Source organism: Ursus americanus, chromosome 15 (genome assembly GCF_024610735.1).
Source record: "Ursus americanus isolate L20-20 chromosome 15, mUrsAme1.1.p, whole genome shotgun sequence".
NCBI classification, from domain to species: Eukaryota; Metazoa; Chordata; class Mammalia; order Carnivora; family Ursidae; genus Ursus; species Ursus americanus.
In genome coordinates, this window is record NC_142141.1 from 30,577,161 (window position 1) to 30,596,430 (window position 19,270).

A 19,270-nucleotide genomic window follows, 5' to 3' on the forward strand; every position below is an offset into this window, starting at 1 on the left:
GAGAGAGAGAGTAGGGCATGGGGTGCAGAGGGAGAGGGAGAAAGAGAATCTCAAGCAGACTTCATGCCCAGCATGGAGACCCACATGGGGCTCACTCTCACAACCCTGAGATCATGACCCTGAGGGGTCAGATGCTTAACTGACTGAGCCACCCAGGAGTCCCAATGTTGTAGGTTCTAGGGGACGTTATAGCTTAAGGTTCATCTGGGAAGGGGAGAGAGTTGTGACATGACCTGCAAATCGCAAATTTACAAAATTTGTTCCCGGTTAGAATTTGAACACTGACTGAATGTTTGATAATATTAAGAAATTATTATTAATTTTTAGGTATAATAATGATATTACAGTGAGTATATTTTAGTAATGCATAATGGAGTTTTACAGTTGAATTAATCTATTTGCAATTTACCTCAGAGTAATCAGGAAGAGGGGAAATATGTGAGATATCAGTGAAACAAGTTTAGCTCTGAGTTAATAGTTGCTTAATTGGGTGGTGAACATATAGGGATTTATTTTGCTATTACTATTTATACTGTTCTACAGTTTATTAGATTATGATGTTATACTATCCTACTAGTATTCTAACAGTATACTAGTATACTATTCTGCCTTTTTTAAATACTCAAAATATCCCACAGCACAAATCAAAGAAACAGGAAAGAAAGTGAGCCCTTTCTATAACTTTTATCTTTTAAGATGTGTTCCTTCTATCCCTACCTTCTCCACAAGACTGAGAAGAAAATACTGGTTAACTGAGTACGTGGTTAAGTAAAGTTTCTACTGGATATAGTTTGAAAAAGATGCAGTCACATCTTAGTTAAGCTTATAAAGTATGAGAAGATGTCTTTTCTCTTTTCTCCAGGATGAGAGTCAGAACATCTCTGGTAGGAGAGTTTCCTGAGGTCCATTTATCATACTGACCAAGTAGGTCAGGAAGGAATTTTTTAAATGTAGTTTAGATAAACTGTTGGGGCATTTAACCCAATTCTTCAGCTAACTTTGCTTGAAATCACAAGCTAAAACATATCTTATGCATCTTTAGTCCACTGATTGCTATTCTTTCCAGAGTTTATTTGACTAAGCTAAGATATGATAAAGGTCATCTATTTGGAAGAGGAAAAAAATCTATAAAACCCAGAAGTTGGCAGACTTGTTCTGTAAAGGACCAAATAGTAAATATCTTAGGCTTTGTGGACCACATATGGCCTCTGTTGCATATTTATCTTTTAATTTATTTATTGTTTCACAAACCTTTAAAAACGTAAAAACTATGCTTAATACAAAAAGCAAAAATGTGAAGGTTGGATTTGGCTATAAGAATCTTGATATATCCTCTTATTTTAAAACTAACCATTCATCCAAATTTAATTCATTCTGAATAACATAAACGAAAGCATTCTGTAAATTGTATCTTACTTATTATTATTCCTTTAATGCATATGCATTTTACCTCTATCACTTAATACATACTACTAACTAAACCAACTAACTATTGATGTGGATTATTTTTTTATCATTAATACTTATACACAAACTTTTAATTCAGAACTTAAGGGCCATTTTTATGATGGTAATTATTACCTCGAATTTGCCTGTTTGTTGTCATAGAGTGATGCTTCTTGGAGGGGGAGGATATCAACTGATATTTACCTGTGTTAGGATTAATTTGTGAATGTGCCTGTTTTCTGGGCGAGGGGATGGTAGTAGGGTACTTTGTTTGCCTAATACGTTTTTGCTGTTCCCTTGCACAAAAGGAGATTTCCAGCTGACCTCTCTGCTGATACCTTGGAGTACTCAGAAGTAGAAAATGGAAACTCTGTAGGAAGGATATTAGTTTTCTACTCACTTCAAGGCCTCTCTCTAACTACTCATGTACTGGACTTAAAGAACTCACTGTAATCTCTCAAGAGTGGGTAAGAAAAGAAAAGGTAGAGGCTTTTAACAAAATGGACTGGAATGAACATCTAGAAAGAGGTCACAGGTGAAGATGTGTATGAGTCCAGTACTTTCGGGCTAAGTGGCATTGAGTCAAGCTCAGGTTAGCTGAGGTGGTAGAGCTTATTGTAAAGGAACAGAGGAAGAAAGAAAGCACAGAAAACCACCCCAGGAAAGTCAGAGGCTGACTTTATGGCAAGAGGGAAACCATAGCAATTCCAGTACCCCAGGAGCCATTTTAGGGAGACACCATTCCCATAATTTATGTAATCTCTGACTTTCCTAGCTGTTCATTTCTCACTTTCAGGCTCCCCGTGAGAGGGTATAATTAGGCCTGTCAGTCACAATACAACATAAAGCATCCCCATCGGGAAGAGTTCTCCAGCCAGGCTATCCTGTGGGCTGCTGGCCAGGTTTGGGATGCCTGTCTTTGAGGTAGGCATCCATTATGGCTGCACCTGTTAATACTCATACTCGGCTACATGATGAAAGCTTACCGACTTGAACACATGCACAAAAATACTGCTCTAACCAATTCTGTAAAAAGGAGCTACTGGCTTCATGTCAGAAAGTGTTTCATGAAATGAGATTTTTCTCTGGATGCCGAAGTTTTGCTTGATTTTTTTCCAAAACAACCTTTAATCTTATCTCACTCAAAGCAGACACCCTCTAGTGGTTTGCCTGTACATCTAGGTTCAAAATTCACAGATGCCTCATCACCTTTCAAGTTCTTTTGAAGCTTCATTTACAGTAATTCCTAAAAAAGGTCGCTTTTGTTCTAGATGCTACAGCTTTATTTTAGGCAAATCCCCATCATCTCATACCCAAATTACAATTGTGAAATTCTTTACAAATCTTTTTTACCTACTAGGAACCTCCCCCCACCCCACCCCCCGGTTCATTTTACAAGCCAACTGTAGATTAATATTCCTGTATCAGGAAACAAAAGATTTGAAAGAGAACAAGTTTACCTTCTAGAGAAAGAGAGGTGGAGTGTTTTCCCATGTATGGCAAGATACCGAGAGAGAGAACTCCCAGCTCTATTCCATTTGTTCTTTCCTAGAACAATACTTTATACACAACTTCCTTCCTTCAGAACCCTTGCAATGATATTGTCAGGCGAGACCAAATTTCTTATCTGTGGCGGAACATTCTCTGTGCCTACTCAACCTCCTGTGATCCTGAGACTGCTGGTCTTACAGTTCCATGGAAACCTTCTCCCAAAACTGTCCTCTGAACCTGTGCCCAGGACACTGTTCGATGCCGTCTTCCTTCCCATCCCATTTGTCTGTCTTCTGCAGCCTCATGACTTGGGCAATGCAATTCCTACACTGTTTTCAGATCCTACCTAAGCCTTCTCTTGTCACCAAAAGTGTACAGAAATCAATTACGACAGATGATGTATTATCTGGATTTTAGATTTTTATCAGGTTAAAGTCCCTAGTAGACACTTTAGCTTTAGCACTGTTCTCAAGCTTGGTTTATACATTGTGTTTGGATTTCTAATTATAAATTCTCAGGGTTTTTTTTTTAATTTCTTTTATATTCCCCATAGTTTCCCTCCAGGTGCAACATGAAAATCATTTGTTGACTTGAATTTATACCATCCCTTAATTTTCACTCCTTTTTGCCACCTTTTTCGAATTTCTTTTAAACCAGGAACCCTCTTTTAGATGTAAATCTGACAGCTACAAGACTTCTTTTCCCCAAAAAAAAGCCCATCACTGACATCACCTAAAACCTTGTTAGAAAAATGCATTGTTGGGGCGCCTGGGTGGCACAGCGGTTAAGCGGCTGCCTTCGGCTCAGGGCGCGATCCCGGCGTTATGGGATCGAGCCCCACATCAGGCTCCTCCACTATGAGCCTGCTTCTTCCTCTCCCACTCCCCCTGTTTGTGTTCCCTCTCTCGCTGGCTGTCTCTCTCTCTGTCAAATAAATAAAATCTTTAAAAAAAAAAAGAAAGAAAAATGCATTGTCAGCAGCGCCCCATTTACTAAATCCTAATCTGCTTTTTAGCAAGACATCCAGGGGATTCTTATACATAGTAAAGTGTGGGAAGCACTGCAGTGAAGATTCCAGTATTGATCAGTTAACCATTCATTGTTACATTGACCAAACCAAGAAAATGTGTATTTAAATCCCAATTTTATCATTCACGTGTGTGTGTGTGTGTGTGTGTGTGTGTGTGTGTGTGTACATGAGTGAAAGACACAAAGAGAGAGAACCAGGGGGAAATTTTGGAGACAATAACTGTTTTGCTGTATAGTAGACTTGCCTCCTAAATATCTAGTGAATATATTTTCTGCTTAGACTATTTTTTCTGCTGTACTTTTCTTTTTTCATTTTGTGTAAGCATATTAAACCACATAGGAAAACAGAGCTGTCAAGATATCACTTCAAAAAAACACACTTGACATAGCTAAGAGCCAAAATCATTTGATGAATTTTTTAAAAGTTGGCTGCTTTTTAAAGGCATTTATAATTCAAGGTGTTTGATTAACTTTTAAAGAGTTGAGTGTTGGTAGATTTAAAATCAAAAGGAAAGATTTGGAGTGGTCCAGTGGATTTTTAAAGATGGACAGAAATCAGGAGAAGTATGATCTTACCCTTCTTAGCTTTGATATTTTTTATGTGATTTTTGTTCCAATCACATAACAGACCCCCTTTAATCTTCTATATGTCACATGGACTAACATGAGGCTGACAGTGATTGTATTTTATCTCCCCAAAAGATATCCTGAAAATTACTGAGATAGTCCATCAAGTTTTTTAACTTGCGAAAGACAAGTAGTATAAATATATAGTAGATAACAGTTTATAAATAGTATTGTGTGAAGCAGATTTTATGCAGACATGAGGCAGTTGAAGAAGTCACAGTAGAATTTAAAGATACATCCATCATCAGCAAGGGGAAGGGGTGAGAGGTTTAGAAGTGGAAAGTATAGACCTTAATGGAAACATCTGTATATGCAACAGAATGAAACAGTCATGTCACACACATGTTTGTAATCAACAGGAACCAGTTAAAAGATAAGAGTGATGCAACTTCTGGTGGATAGGGTCAAAGCTCCTCAAAAAGATATGGCTATTTGGAATGTTGTGCTCAAATGTGAGCACTGTGTTTTATGACACGTATTTGCACACTGGTGTAAGTCATTTCCACTTTTCATTTATTCATTGATTCATTCATTCTTTATTTCTTGAGCCACAATGGTATTATGTGACTAAACCTATGGTCAGCCCTAGATATTGTAAATGTGATGGTTGTACTTTTCATTAAAGACCTTATTGGTTAGTTTCGAGAAATAATCACATAAACGAGTAAGTCTGAAAATGTGCCATAGGGTCTCAGATGCACTATTACCAAGCAGAGTGGAGACGCAAAGATAATTAAGAAGGGTGTCCAGGGGTGTGAAATCATCTCACTTGAGACAAGTCTAAGGAACTGGGATGGTTAGTTGATTAACAGATTGTTTACAAGAGGGTGGAGGGTGTGGGAGATGATAATTATATTTCACAAATTTGAACAGTTACTTGATATATGAAACATTACTTTTTCCTTTGTTCCAGCAGGTAGAGTCAAAATCACAAGGGAAAAAAAATGCAGTGAGAAGAGAGGGAACATAAGGGGGAAGGAAAGGACTCGTGTTTCAGGAGTGCCCACTTTGTGCTAGGCTTGCGCCAGGCACTTTGTAAGCACTATTTTAGTTAATCCTTGTAATAACTTTGCCAATGCTTAACCTGTCTGAAATGCCACTATTAGGCCAATATTCAGAGCTGCGGGTGATCACCCTAATTGCTATACTTCAAGAGAGATGAACTGACCAAACGTATGGGGGAGAGCTAAGATTTTTTCTGGCAAAGCTGTATCTTTAGATGATACAAAGGACAGCAGGACCAGTGGTAGAAGATGCTAATAACTGTACGAATGTGACTGTGTCTTGAGAACTGAAATGATCGTTACATCCTTAGAAAATAAAGCAAGATTGGGTATTCTAGTTATTCGAATATTTATCATAATATATAGGCATAACTCTTCTTTTATATCTGAATTTGGAAATATATCCAGTCTGTTTCAGAAGCTTATAAAAGATGTGAAAATTTTTTTTAAGATTTTACTTATTTATTAGAGAGAGGGAGAGAGCACAAGCAGAGGGAGCCGCAGAGGGAGAGGGAGAAGCAGGCTCCCTGAGGAGCAGGGACCCTGGGACCATGACCTGAGCTGAAGGCAGATGCTTAACAGACTGAGCCGCCCAGGTGCCCTGTGAAATATTTCAAAATACATCAACTACTACAAATTGACATCTATTTAATATTCTATTCTACTCCAAATTCCCTAGATTGCTATTCAAATCCATGTGACATCTCAAGTGCTTCTACCAGCCAAGTTTGATATGCAGATTGATTTAAGCCAGATGTTACCACCTCCTGTGCTGTAAGAGGTGGTATTTTACTAGTTCACTAGTATAAATATAGAAATATTACAAATACAAATATAGAAAGAAAACAAAGTGTTAGTTCCTCTTACTCTATGAGACACTGGATTAGGAGCCTAAGTAATTTACAGGAAATTAGTATTTAGACGCACAACAAAGAATTACTTTGATTTCATGACATTGGATACAAAAAGAGGAAGCAGCTTCTTGCTTAGGCTACTATGAGCAACCAAGTAGAAATTTTCCCATAAATTCTAGAAACTCAGGTTAAACGTATTACCTTACAAATTTCTGTCATAAGTTCCTGGTAAGTTCCTGTGTTATTGCAATGTCAAACTCTGTTTTAGGGGTCACGGAAATATTTCTGAGTTGCAAAATTCTTGACGCCATTTATAAAATGACTTTATATAGGTGACAGTAATGTCAGATCGACTGAAATGCTTATAATCAAGGTTAACTGATGTCAGCAAAAATAGCATTGAATAGTTGATATATCTCATACCCTAAGTTTTATTAAAAGTACATAATATATATATATATGTGTGTGTGTATGTGTGTGTGTGTATATATAGATATAGATATAGATATAGATATAGATATAGATATAGATATAGATATAGATATATTTATGTAGTGGTGAGTCAAATTTAATCTCCTGGGACATACTCTTTATAATGTTGCAATTGAAAACAGTTTTCCAATGTGCCTGTGATAGGGTACATTACTGTCAGTTTTCCTCTTCAATAAGTGAAATAACTTACCCTGTAAAGAAAATAACTTACCCTGCAAAGAAAAACAGGAGAATATACAAAATTAAAATTAACATGTCGAGTCCTCAAATACTTGTGCTCTGGTTTATAATTTAGAAAATTGTATCCAGATAAAGGGACTTATTTCCAAGTAAATTTGCACCAAAATTCTTAAAGCAGTGATTGCACCACTGGGAAATTCCTAGTTTAGTTCTCAAAGAGTAAATAAACAAGAAGAAATGTAGAAAGATTGGAATAGTCAACATGGTCTAGAAAATATGCCATAATATTCTTTTAAAAAGCTTACATCTACAAGATGCACTTAGTTTGTTCTTTGGGAGTTCAATTTTATTTCACTGTGTATTTTATTCTTTGTGTGAAGTCAATCTGAGCACCCAAAAGCAAATTAATTTTCTACCTGGTGAGAAACGACATTATCTACATCGAAGAAAATATTACCAAACATTCTAGATACTTTCTTCATTATAGATATTGCACAAAATCCACCAACATATGTCGCTTAAATAAAGTACATAAATCATTTGACAAGTTCTATTACAAAGGGGAGATAACTCACAGGGGAACCAGTATTACATTATCTAAAACTTAAGGACAGAACTTAGTGTGGGCCTTGGGTTCATCCACTATCATTGATATACTCATAAGCATTTTAAAATAATTTTCTCTGGGCTCAAAACTCAAGATCACAGTCACTGGGAGGGATGTAATAATGTCACTGTATGATTGCTGTCTTAAAAATGTCTCAAACCAATGAGGCAGATAAGAAATCTTTAGGAAACAGAAAATCCAATACAAGAAAATGGAAGTAGTGACAAACTAATATATGCATAATTTCTTAGGAACCGAAAGGATAGTATGAGATACAGATGAATAAAACGGGTTTTCTTTCTCTGTTTTTTACCCAAATCCAAATCCGCACACACACGGAGTAAATACAGAAAAACTCTGTCACACCTGACACACGACACTCTTCCCTCAGTAAGTACATCTCCACAATAACTTAATATTAAGCAAAAATTAATTCACGGAGAAGCAACTGCTCCATTCACACACTGAATCTGGAAATTCAATTCATGAAATCTAAGACTCTTTAACAATCAGAGGATTTGCTTTTGTCATTGCTAAGTGTGTGGCATTTGTTAATTTTGTTATTCATCAAAGAAACAAAGAGTATGGAGGCTTTAGAAGAAGGGATGATTTAAAATGATTTTCACACTGACCAGTGAATATACCTTCACTCCTCTCTTGAACATACTTTCACTTGTTCTGTTTCTCACTACGAAATTATTGAGGAGGTGCCAAGAAATAATGGCTGAAGAGTTTTTTGTTGCCTCCAGAACTGTGATAACATAAAATTTCAGTTGTTTAAGCCAAAAATTTGTTGTAAGTATGCTGGTGGTTACTAATGACACTTGAAGGGAAAGGAGAGGGAACTTGGAATACAACTGTATCTCAAGAACTGTGGCCAGGGAGGGAGCAGGTCTCCTGGCAGAACCCAAGAATGGCTCCCAGCTGAGACCCTAGGACTACAGAGAGCCAAATGGAAAGTGAGGGAGAAAACAGGTGACCTACCCAAGGCTGCATTTGGTACAAAGGACTCTCTGTCCCTCACTCTACATTGCAGAACAGCCTGTGACCAGGCATTTATTCTCCCGAGGTTCTTCTCTGAAAGCAGTTGAAGAAGGCAGAGAACTAGGACAGCTGAAACAGATATTAATGACCCTGGAGTAAGCCTTCCCCATTCTGGCATTTAAGGAAAGAGAACAAACTGCCTATCTCTTTGCTCTAAAGAGAAACTCACAATCAACAAATTATGTCATATCATCAGATTTTTCATCCTTAAGTGTGAAAGGATGCCGATGGACTACCTGAACAAACCATTAAACATTCAAGGAAAAGATCTAGACACAGAGGCAGAAATAGTGAAGAGAAAGAATTCAGAAAACAGAAGGAGACTTAAAATAAAAATATATAAAATATAAAAACAAAAGCCTTTTTCTCTTCACTTTCCCAGTTTTATAGCAATATATTTTACATATATAATTCACCCATGTAAAGTGTACAATTCAATTTTTTAGTAAATTTACCAAATTATGAAATCATTACCATAAATCAAATTTAGAACATTTTCATCGCTCCAATAAGATTCCTTGTTCCCATTACCATTTATTGTGAATCTCCTTTCCTACCTGCTATCCTGAGCAACCAATAATTTGTCTCTCCAGATTTGCCTTTTCTGGATGCTTCATATATGTGGAATCATATAATATATGGACTCATGTCTTTCTTCCACTTATGTTTGTGAAACATACTGAGGTCTGTCCATGTTGTAGCATTTATGCGTCATTCACATTCAGAACTCTTAACACCTATCAGGAGACAGTGGACATTACATCTACAATGAAAGAGAAGGCTATAATGAGACAACAAAAAATATATTAAAAAGAATGGAAGGTAAAGTTGAGGAAATCTCCTGCTTTCATAATCACTACTAACAGGTTTCCTTTCCCTTATATCCTGTTTTTTGTTTCCTATTCTGTGCACTTAGATATTAATTTTATAACTAAAGGTTTTTAAATTAAAGTTATGCACATTACAAAATAAAAATAATTTAAAGAAGTTGAAAAAAGGAAAAAATTCACATCTGCATAAAGGAATATTTTTCATGCTGAACAAGGAATATTGGTAGATGTTATTATCATTATGGTCATTTTTATCAGACTGTAATTACAATCTTGTATTCTTTTCTCACTTAAGCTTTCATGACCATTCTACTGTTATCAGAGTGACTTCAAAAGCTTCACTTTTAATAATTGCCACATAGTTCATGCAGTGGTCTTTTAATTGGTTGAATCTTGACTTGTTAAACATTTCAGGCATTCTCACATTTTCAGATGTTTAAATAAATATGTATCACCGTGTAAACATTGTTCTTAATTATAGGCTATCCCTTGGGTTAGATTGTCCAGTGAAATTTCTGGGTTGAAGACTATGGATACTTCTTAAGATGTTTGTTACACCTTACTGGTTATTTTCCATGAGGTTATAAACCTAACCATTCTACATGACAACTTGAACAGATTTGGGAAAGCAACACTTAGCGTTAATACATTTCCCATCAGCTTAGTCACCATAATGTGCCAATCATAAATTATATAATATGGCATTAGTACTTTAGTGACCAACAGGAATTTAATTTGGGGGTAGTGCTAAAATTACTTCCTTTTATTACATTGTTTAGATTAGAGTAGCCAGCAAATTCCATGGTGTGATAGTATGCTTTATGTTTAAATATAATATAATTTCTACATACACCAGTACACACACACACATTCGCATGCACACAAGCGTGAACACTCCACAATATTACTTATTAAATTTACATGTTTACCAGCATGAACAACAACATAATTAGTTGCTTCGGTGGCATTTCCTAAAATGCTATCTTCCCAGATTGGTTCAGATGTGCTTCTTAATACTTCCAGAATGCCCACAGTCTGTATTATTGTTCTTACCAGATTGCATTTAAATGAACTCTCAATTAAGATGAACTCTTTTTTGTAAACCATCAGTATATAAGTAACACAAAAGCAGATACTCTGTTTGACTCATGTTTCCAGCCCTAACATCAAATACATAATGCCTACCACATAATTTATTCACCATGTTTATCAGCATGAACTGAACTTACTTAAATAAGTTCAGAAAAATGTGAATTTAGGTGTGTTTCAGAAATACTTCTACCATTTCTTTTTTCCAATTGGTTATCTTGAAACTAAATTTTTAAATTATTTCTAATTTGTTTTAAAAATCAAAATTGGTAGAGTTTAATAAATTTAGAGAAATGAAATAGAAAATTATCACTTGTAGATTTATTTAACTAACAAATAAGGGAATCCAAACTTGTGAATGTTTGCTTACTATATTTTGGGCATCTAATTCTTAAGGAAGAATTCTTAGAAATTATTGAAACAGAAAACCTCTCTCTGCATTTGGAGTACAATTTTCTATACCAATCTCATTGGGAATATGCGAACTGCGTAAGGCATGCCTGAAATGCATTTCTCAGAGCCTGTGGTCCAGTTTTTCTTCTGTGATCATAGTACTTTCTAGGCCAGTGTTTCGGTTCACTTTGTTTTCTATCTATATCATATGATCTGCTTTTTTGCCTTCCAAACTTTATAAAAATCTTGTCTGATTACTGTTTCTTCTTCCAGTATTCGACTCCATTGTGGATTTATGATTCCCTTTTCTACATTTTTGTTGTTACTTCAGATGAATTAGAATGAGAGCTGAAGGATAGATAACTCTGTTGCAGCTTTCCACTTGAACTGAAAGCTGTAACTGTTAAGAGTGTTTAAGGTTGAGTATTGTCAATCGGATATTTTCGTCAGAAGGAATTCACTGATAAAATAGCAAATGCTGCCAATCATTGGTTGATGACACCATGAGACTTTTTTTAAAAACTTTGGGTCTTAGTGGTCTTTGAAAGTAAATTAGCAAACAAATCTTCCTTTCTTGTTTTTATAGAGATTTGCTTGCTGACCAAGGGCCGCCGCACTGCCAGTGTTCGAGCCGATACGTATTGCCGTCTTTATTCACTTTCTGTGGACAATTTCAATGAGGTCCTGGAGGAATATCCAATGATGAGGCGAGCCTTCGAGACGGTTGCCATTGACCGACTAGATCGGATAGGTACTCTCTTCAGTTTTCTACCTTTTTTGTGTACAATTTAGTTATACTTTAGCAGACTGATATCGGTTTGCAATTTTAAGTCCTAAATGCTATCATAGGTTGCCTATTAGTTAGCATAGAACTAGCAGTTAGCTCTAGCCCTATTTCTACTATCTAACTTTCTCTTCTAAATGTTCTGGGTTTATTTAATCATCTCTATTTTTACTAGCTGCTCAATCTGATTTCCCCAGTGATGCCAAAACAATTTGAATCTTCAGGTAAAAAGCAATGACAAAACTTTTAGGTAGCACTAAAATAGAACTAAAAATATAATAGTATGAGTCTACATTACAAACCAAATAATTTTACTACAAGTTTTAAAAAAAGTTTTTACCTATCAACTTTACATTTTTAGCTTTATATTGAGAACTGAAAACATGTGCATTTTAATTGTCTCCGTAGAAACTTCTGGAAACGTTTGTAATACAGACTCAAGCAGGAAAAGCCTTCCTAGAAGTTCCCAACATAGATGCTTTACTTTGTAAACATCAACTTATTTTACAGTCTTCTCTGCTCTCCAATAAGAATATATAAATTAGACCTTATTAGTTACACTAGTTTAAAGATTTGAAGAATTGCTATAGTAAAGTTAGATCAGATTGGCTTGCTGTTAGCTTCCCAAAGAAATGCTGGAACATTCTGATGTCAGAAGGTGGTATGCATTCATTTTCTACACCTAAATCCTCTTCCCTCACCCTACCGTGCTCTGCCCCCTTTCCTTGCTCAACTCTACTCCATCTTCAAAACCTCAGTTTAGACATCATTTCCCTGTAGAAATCTTCTGTGACTTCCTGCCTGCTCCTACGCCGAGTATCCTGGGTATGTTCTCCCATCCCCCTAGGAACTTCCTCCATCACCATACTGCTTTTATTATTGCAATTGCTCTAACCGATGCTAAGATTTGTGAATGTAGAGATCATGTCTAATTCACTATTACATTCACAGTACCTAGTACACAATGAATATTCTTGAAGAATGGTGGTAGGGAGGGAGGAAGGAATCAATGATCTCAAAGGAAATGGGGTTGGGATCACTTGGAAGTAAACAAGTGCTTCATTCTTATTAAAGGTAAGGATTTTTGATTGATGTAGTCTTATGTCAGCTTTTCGTATGCACTTTGTATCTCTCTTTCCTTCTACAGAAGTGGGATGACAGATGCATTAGGCTCTGAAATTAGGTTAGGTCAAGTAAAGGTAGTATTTGGACATTACCATTAGACATAACGCACATATTAGAAATTCATATTGACAATTTAGACACGTAATAATAGGACATAGTGTTGAGAAATAAGACAGTGCCCATAAAAGTGGGTATTCCTGAAAGCATCTTTATTTAATTTGAAAATAATTTACCTCTTTGTGGTACGTAAGTGCTCATGGTAGAACTAGAGACTAATTTCTGAGCACATGCATTTTTTCCTAAGCCAGCTAGACATCTTGAGAGAAAGCGTTAAAATCAGGATATTTTAATAGAGAATTTCTGTTACTCTGATCAGCTTCACTCTCATCTAACTTCTTCCAATTAATTTTTATAAGGAAGTTTGCATGAAATGGTTTGCAATCAATAATACAGGCAATAAAATTGCTAATAAGCACCAAGTATTTGCAGTTTTGATCCTTTTAAAATTCTAACTGTGCATTAAAAATTATATTTCTCCACAAGTTCACAGACATTTACATTATGAAATGTTGACTATTCACATGTTCACAAAGAAATATAACCCTTCTCCATTCTGTGGCTATTGCTTATTTATGTAGACCATATTTAGTTAAGGCGATATGCTAAATAAGCATTTATATTTATTACAGATATAGGAGCTTTTGTTCTTGAGAAAATTAGAATGGTTCTATAAGGAGAGACAAGTATTTATTTCAGCAGTCATTTAAAATGGTAGTTTTCCAGCATCCAAGTAAATTATAACATATATTTCCATTAAAAAGTATTCCTTCTAACTTTAACTTTATTAAGCAATATGGCAAGTTGATTCACTTTTCAGTTACAATATTTACCTGGGAATTATTTTATCAATGACGTCACCAAAAGTCACTGATTTTCCCCTTTCATCAATCTAATTTTGATTCTATAGTCATCTGGCCAGAGAACGTCTACTTACTGCAATCTGCTCCAAAGACAATGGCAGGAAGGAGAGGTAATGCTTATTGAGGTTCTAGAGGGAGCCGAGAACCTGCTGCACACTGTGCCCCTTAAGCCTCACAAAGACCTTTCAGACAAGGAAAGATCATGAAGTGGTTCTCAACCTGGCCGTGCATAAAAACCCTCTGAGGAAATATGCTTTTAAAGTCCTGAAATCTGGACCCCACGCCTGGTTATTGTGGTTTAATTCGTAAGGTTCAGACAAAGCTCCAGAGATGAGGAGACTATGAATGTATGGTGGAGGAGCACTGGCATAGGGCGCTGGTCAAAGGCAAAGGACTTGCCACAGGGCTCCTCGAATGTGCACGTGAGAATCACCTGAGGTCTTAGTAAGATGCAGCATCTTGGTCAGCAGGTAGGAGGGGGCTTAACAGACTGCATTTCTAGAAGGTACTCATGTGATACAGATGCGGATGCAGCTGGTTCCTTGTCCTTCGCAAGGATCTGCAATCAAATCTGCTGTTTTCCTTCCCCAGTCCAGTTTCTTATTAACCAGGTTTTCTTGGGCACTATTCTTAACCTGCCTCTGTCCCGTTCTCTTTCTGGGTGAAATAGGATTATAAACACATCCACCTCCAAGAGTTGAGGATTAAATAAAGTAAGTCTCCCTAAAACCTTTTGTAGAGTACCTGTCACATAGTGAGTGTTCTATTGTCCTTTCCTGAAAAAAAAGTAGCTTTAAACTTAAATGTTGATTCCAGGCCCATCCTGATCCAAATACCCTTTCTTCTCCCACTCTTCAAAGTAGCCCTCATGTCAAATATCTCCCTTTCATCTGTAAGATGGCTTTTGCCATATTATGGACTTTTCGACTTGACTTGCATAGAAGGTAAGATTTCCCAGAGAGATACAGGAAGTGTGAAGGGCAAAGCCATCTTTCCGTTGGGTCTAAAGGTGAGTACTTGGCTTTGAAGCCTCTTCGGTGAAACGCCGGCATACTTCTGTTTGCAGGAGCGGTCTTGCCTGGGCTCGTTCTCCGTCATCTGGAGGCTTTCTAAGTGGCTCTCTTTCTTTCGCTGACAGGCAAGAAAAATTCCATTCTTCTGCAAAAGTTCCAGAAGGATCTGAACACGGGTGTGTTCAACAACCAGGAGAACGAGATCCTGAAGCAGATAGTGAAGCATGACCGGGAGATGGTGCAGGCGATCGCTCCCATCAATTATCCCCAAATGACAGCCCTGAATTCCGCCTCTTCCACCACGACTCCGACCTCCCGCATGAGGACACAGTCTCCGCCAGTGTACACAGCGACCAGTCTGTCCCACAGCAACCTGCACTCCCCCAGCCCCAGCACGCAGACCCCCCAGCCGTCCGCCATCCTCTCGCCCTGCTCCTACACCACTGCAGTGTGCAGCCCTCCCGTACAGAGCCCGCTGGCCACTCGAACTTTCCACTATGCCTCCCCCACTGCCTCCCAGCTGTCCCTCACGCAGCAGCAGCAGCAGCAGCTCCAGCAGCCCCCGCCCCCGCAGCCCCCGCAGCCGCCCCCGCAGCCGCAGACGCCCAGCAGCTCCACGCCAAGAAACGACGTGCACAGGAGCACGCAGGCGCTCCACAACACCAGCCTGACCCGAGAGGTCAGGCCCCTGTCGGCCTCGCAGCCCTCGCTGCCCCATGAGGTTTCCACTCTCATTTCCAGACCTCATCCCACTGTGGGCGAGTCCCTGGCCTCCATCCCGCAGCCCGTGACCGCCGTTCACGGCCCGGGCCTTCAGGCGGGGGGCAGGGGCACCGTCCCCCAGCGAGTCACCCTGTTCCGACAGATGTCCTCCGGAGCCATTCCCCCTAACCGAGGAGCCCCTCCCTCACCCCCTCCACCAGCAGCTGCTCTTCCGAGAGAGTCTTCCTCAGTCTTAACTACAGACCCAGAGGCAGAAAAGCCACGATTTGCTTCAAATTTATGATCCCTGCTGATTGTCAAAGCAGAAAGAAATACTCTAATAAACTGAGAATCTTCTCAGATCTTATTTTATTCTATCTCCTGATAGATTCCTATAGCCTACTATGAAGAGATATTTTAGACAGCTCTGGCCTACATGCAAAATGTAAAATATATAAATATATATCTACTATCAAATACCTATCTAAATTCCCAAGAGTTCAAAAGACCTGTTTAGCATTCAGTGTTATATGTCTTCCTTTCTTTCAACCATTAAAGGATTTAAAATGTTGTTGTAAGATCATTTATTTTTAAACCTACTTTTACTGAATTCCTTTGATATATGTATTTCTCTACTTTACGAAGAGTTCTTGGATTCAATGGAAACAAAACTCTGATTTTAAAAGGCAACTGAAGTGAGCTACTGAATAGCACCAACCAAAACTTCTTTCATTAGCTGTGTCTCTGCATCTAAATTGTTAATCATTAATTATGGAGAATTAAATAGCAAATCCCATTTTATAGATCCAAATTGTATTTTGGTGCTTTCAATTTTGAATTAGGTTACAGAACACAGCGTATGCTTGGCCGCGGTTGGAGACTAGCAGTGGTACCGTTACAAATATCTCCAACCTCAAACACGGTCACTGATCTTTCAGAAAGCTGAGGGGTATTTGTCTTCACGTGTTATCGGACTTTTACCAAGACTCAATCAATGTTAGTTGTAAATAACTTTTCCAACCCAAATAAAAATAGCTATTCTGTGCTGTATGAAGGTAAAAGTCATCACTTAAGAATTTAGTTTTATTGCTTCACTTCAAAACTTAGAGTTTGAATTTTATGAAACCTAATTGTAACAGTTATTCAACTGTAATGCAATGGCTTGAAACCTACGATATTATTTTAACCTGCAACGCTTTATGCAAAACTGTATGCTCAATTCTACAAATTGCTTGTATTACACCAAAAATCATTTCTTTTCTTCCTTCTTGCCATAACCAAGCATCTGAAAATAGTTCCTGCATGCTTTTTGGGGAAAAAAAAAATAGGTTCAGATCGGTCACTGTAGGGAGAGGCTTACAGTATTTCTCATTTCTAGAAAAGTATAATCATTCATTAATTGCCTATCTTAAAATTCCTATAAGGCTGACTTGGATCTCTGACTTAAGTCTAGAAGTGAGGTTTTCACTTTCATTTAATATTATTACTATTATTACTATTATTTAAGTAATGATTTGTAAACCACAGCTTGATTTGGAGTTGCCAGTGTGTTCTGTGTCTTCACTGTTGGTAGTTGGTAGTTTACCCTGGTATTCATTTAAAATAACTAATACACGATAGCATCATGTCTGTCTGGGAAGACACACTTTGTTCTATGTATATTGTAATAAAACGGTTAGTAAATCTTAAGGCATGTGGTGACTAACATAGCTCTTAGGAGGTTTGTTATTCGGAATGTGCTGGAAAATGTATGGACATGATGACAGAAAGCAGGGGGCAAACTGAATGTGAGCATTGTTTGTTTGTCTGTTTTCTTAACTCTCCATGATCTGTGAACATCTGCTTCTTCTCAGAGAAGTCCCTTAGTAATCATTTGTGCCTAATGCATCCCACAAATGTGGTGGATGACTGGAACACAATTGGAAGATTCCTAATAACCGACTTCTGTAAATAACCCAAGTTAAGAGAATGACCTAAAGTGGAGGTCTTCAGTATCTTTGGCACTGGCAATACATTTAAGAAGAACTTAACAAAGATCACACATTAAATGGGGCAGGGCCTCCAGACAGACTTGAGGACAGAAAAGAAAACAAAAGCAAAAACTCTAAAATGGATCCATGCTGCCTGTTATGCCTTTTACAGATATAATACCTATAATACCAAAATGAGTTGTTATATTTCATTTCTAACAGATCCCAGCTTGTGTGGAAGTAATCAACAATGCTAGTCAATGTAATGTTGTCATTAACATGCTGGTGACATCTGATGGCATGTCAGGAATGGTGTTAAGAAGGGGATTGTTCAGTCTACCTAGGACCTATGGGAAAGCTGCAAGACCATTTACATATCAGTACAAAACTCCTTTATTTTATTAAAATATTGAGAATTAACTTCAATTTATTAAGATCATGTATTGGTCCTTTAAATTATTAAAGGTTTACATTTGATAGCACTAATGGGTTTGGTAGTGAAATATTTTTATATATAAATTTTTGGTTTTTTATTTTGAGCACTATTGGAAAACATAATCAAAATTGAATTGCATGGTCTTTCAGTGCAACCATAAAATTTTTATTCACTTTGTAACAGAATGCACAAAAAATAAGGTTTATATGTTAAACTAAAAAAAATGGTACAGGGTAAATTATATACATATATATGTATGAATATATATATGCTTAGATTAAGAAAAAAATTAACTCACATTCCTGTAATATAAAAGTCCATTGCTAGTTGAAAAGTGACCTCTTTTCTCTGTACATAGTTAAGCCCATAAGAATGGAGTTTTAATCTGTACAGAAAGAAATGTATTATTGAAAAGATTGGTCTTTCTGCTGCTGGGAAAATAATAGAATAGCTGATTCTTACAACTGTATGATCAGGGACGAATTAGAGTATTTCTTTTGTCTTTGCTCAAAGCCATACATATATAAATATATATAAAGATTATTAATAAATTCAACAGAAAATAAACTAACATCATGAATATTTTATTTTATCAATATACTCTAATCAAATATTTTGTTTTGTTAATGAGTACAGATTTGCCTCTTTCTACCTTTACATCATAAGATCTCCAAGAGGACTTATACTTGATAGTCACTATAAAATTAATTATAGATAGCCCGTGGCTGTAGAGAGGAAGGTAAATAGAACATGGGTTTCCCAGTTGTCCCTGTTGTTTACCTCTTCCATACAGTACTAGTGGAAGTCTTTTTATTCTTTGCTCTCTACCTCAACGTGTGGTTGTTGCCCAGTTCCAAAACACAGTCATTTCTGTGCTATTAGATTTAGAGATGGGAAAAAAAAATCACCTTATAATTTATTATACAAACCTCTTTTATGACAGCCTTAGGCCTTGCAAAGGCTTTCAATAGTGATAGAACCTCCCTTTACAAGTGGATTTTGAATCAGACCTAAAAGCCTGACATAGAGTTTATTGCATTGAATGAAGGATTCTTGAAAACTGTAAGGATAAATGGCAGGAATGGCAATAGACTCTATTCATCAAATAAATAGCCTGTCTCCGGGTCTCAGCGACCACTCCATAAGTGAATGAGTCCCTGATGGGTGCCATCCCACTTTAAAAAGGTGTTATTTTGCCATTTATAAACTTAAGTGAGCATAACATCTGCAGGAC

At 37.1% G+C, this 19,270-nt stretch overlaps 1 protein-coding gene across 1 annotated transcript in view; it reads left to right on the top strand.

Moving 5' to 3' along the window:
• HCN1 (hyperpolarization activated cyclic nucleotide gated potassium channel 1) overlaps positions 1–18,586 on the top strand; it is a 69,851-nt gene extending 51,265 nt beyond the window's left edge. Inside the window, exons 3-4 of the mRNA XM_045787420.2 lie at positions 11,673–11,837; positions 15,054–18,586. Coding sequence (XP_045643376.2) covers positions 11,673–11,837; positions 15,054–15,934 — 1,046 coding nt within the window. The 3' untranslated portion in view covers positions 15,935–18,586. The remainder of the gene's footprint in view (positions 1–11,672; positions 11,838–15,053) is intronic.
• Positions 18,587–19,270: the final 684 nt, after the last annotated feature.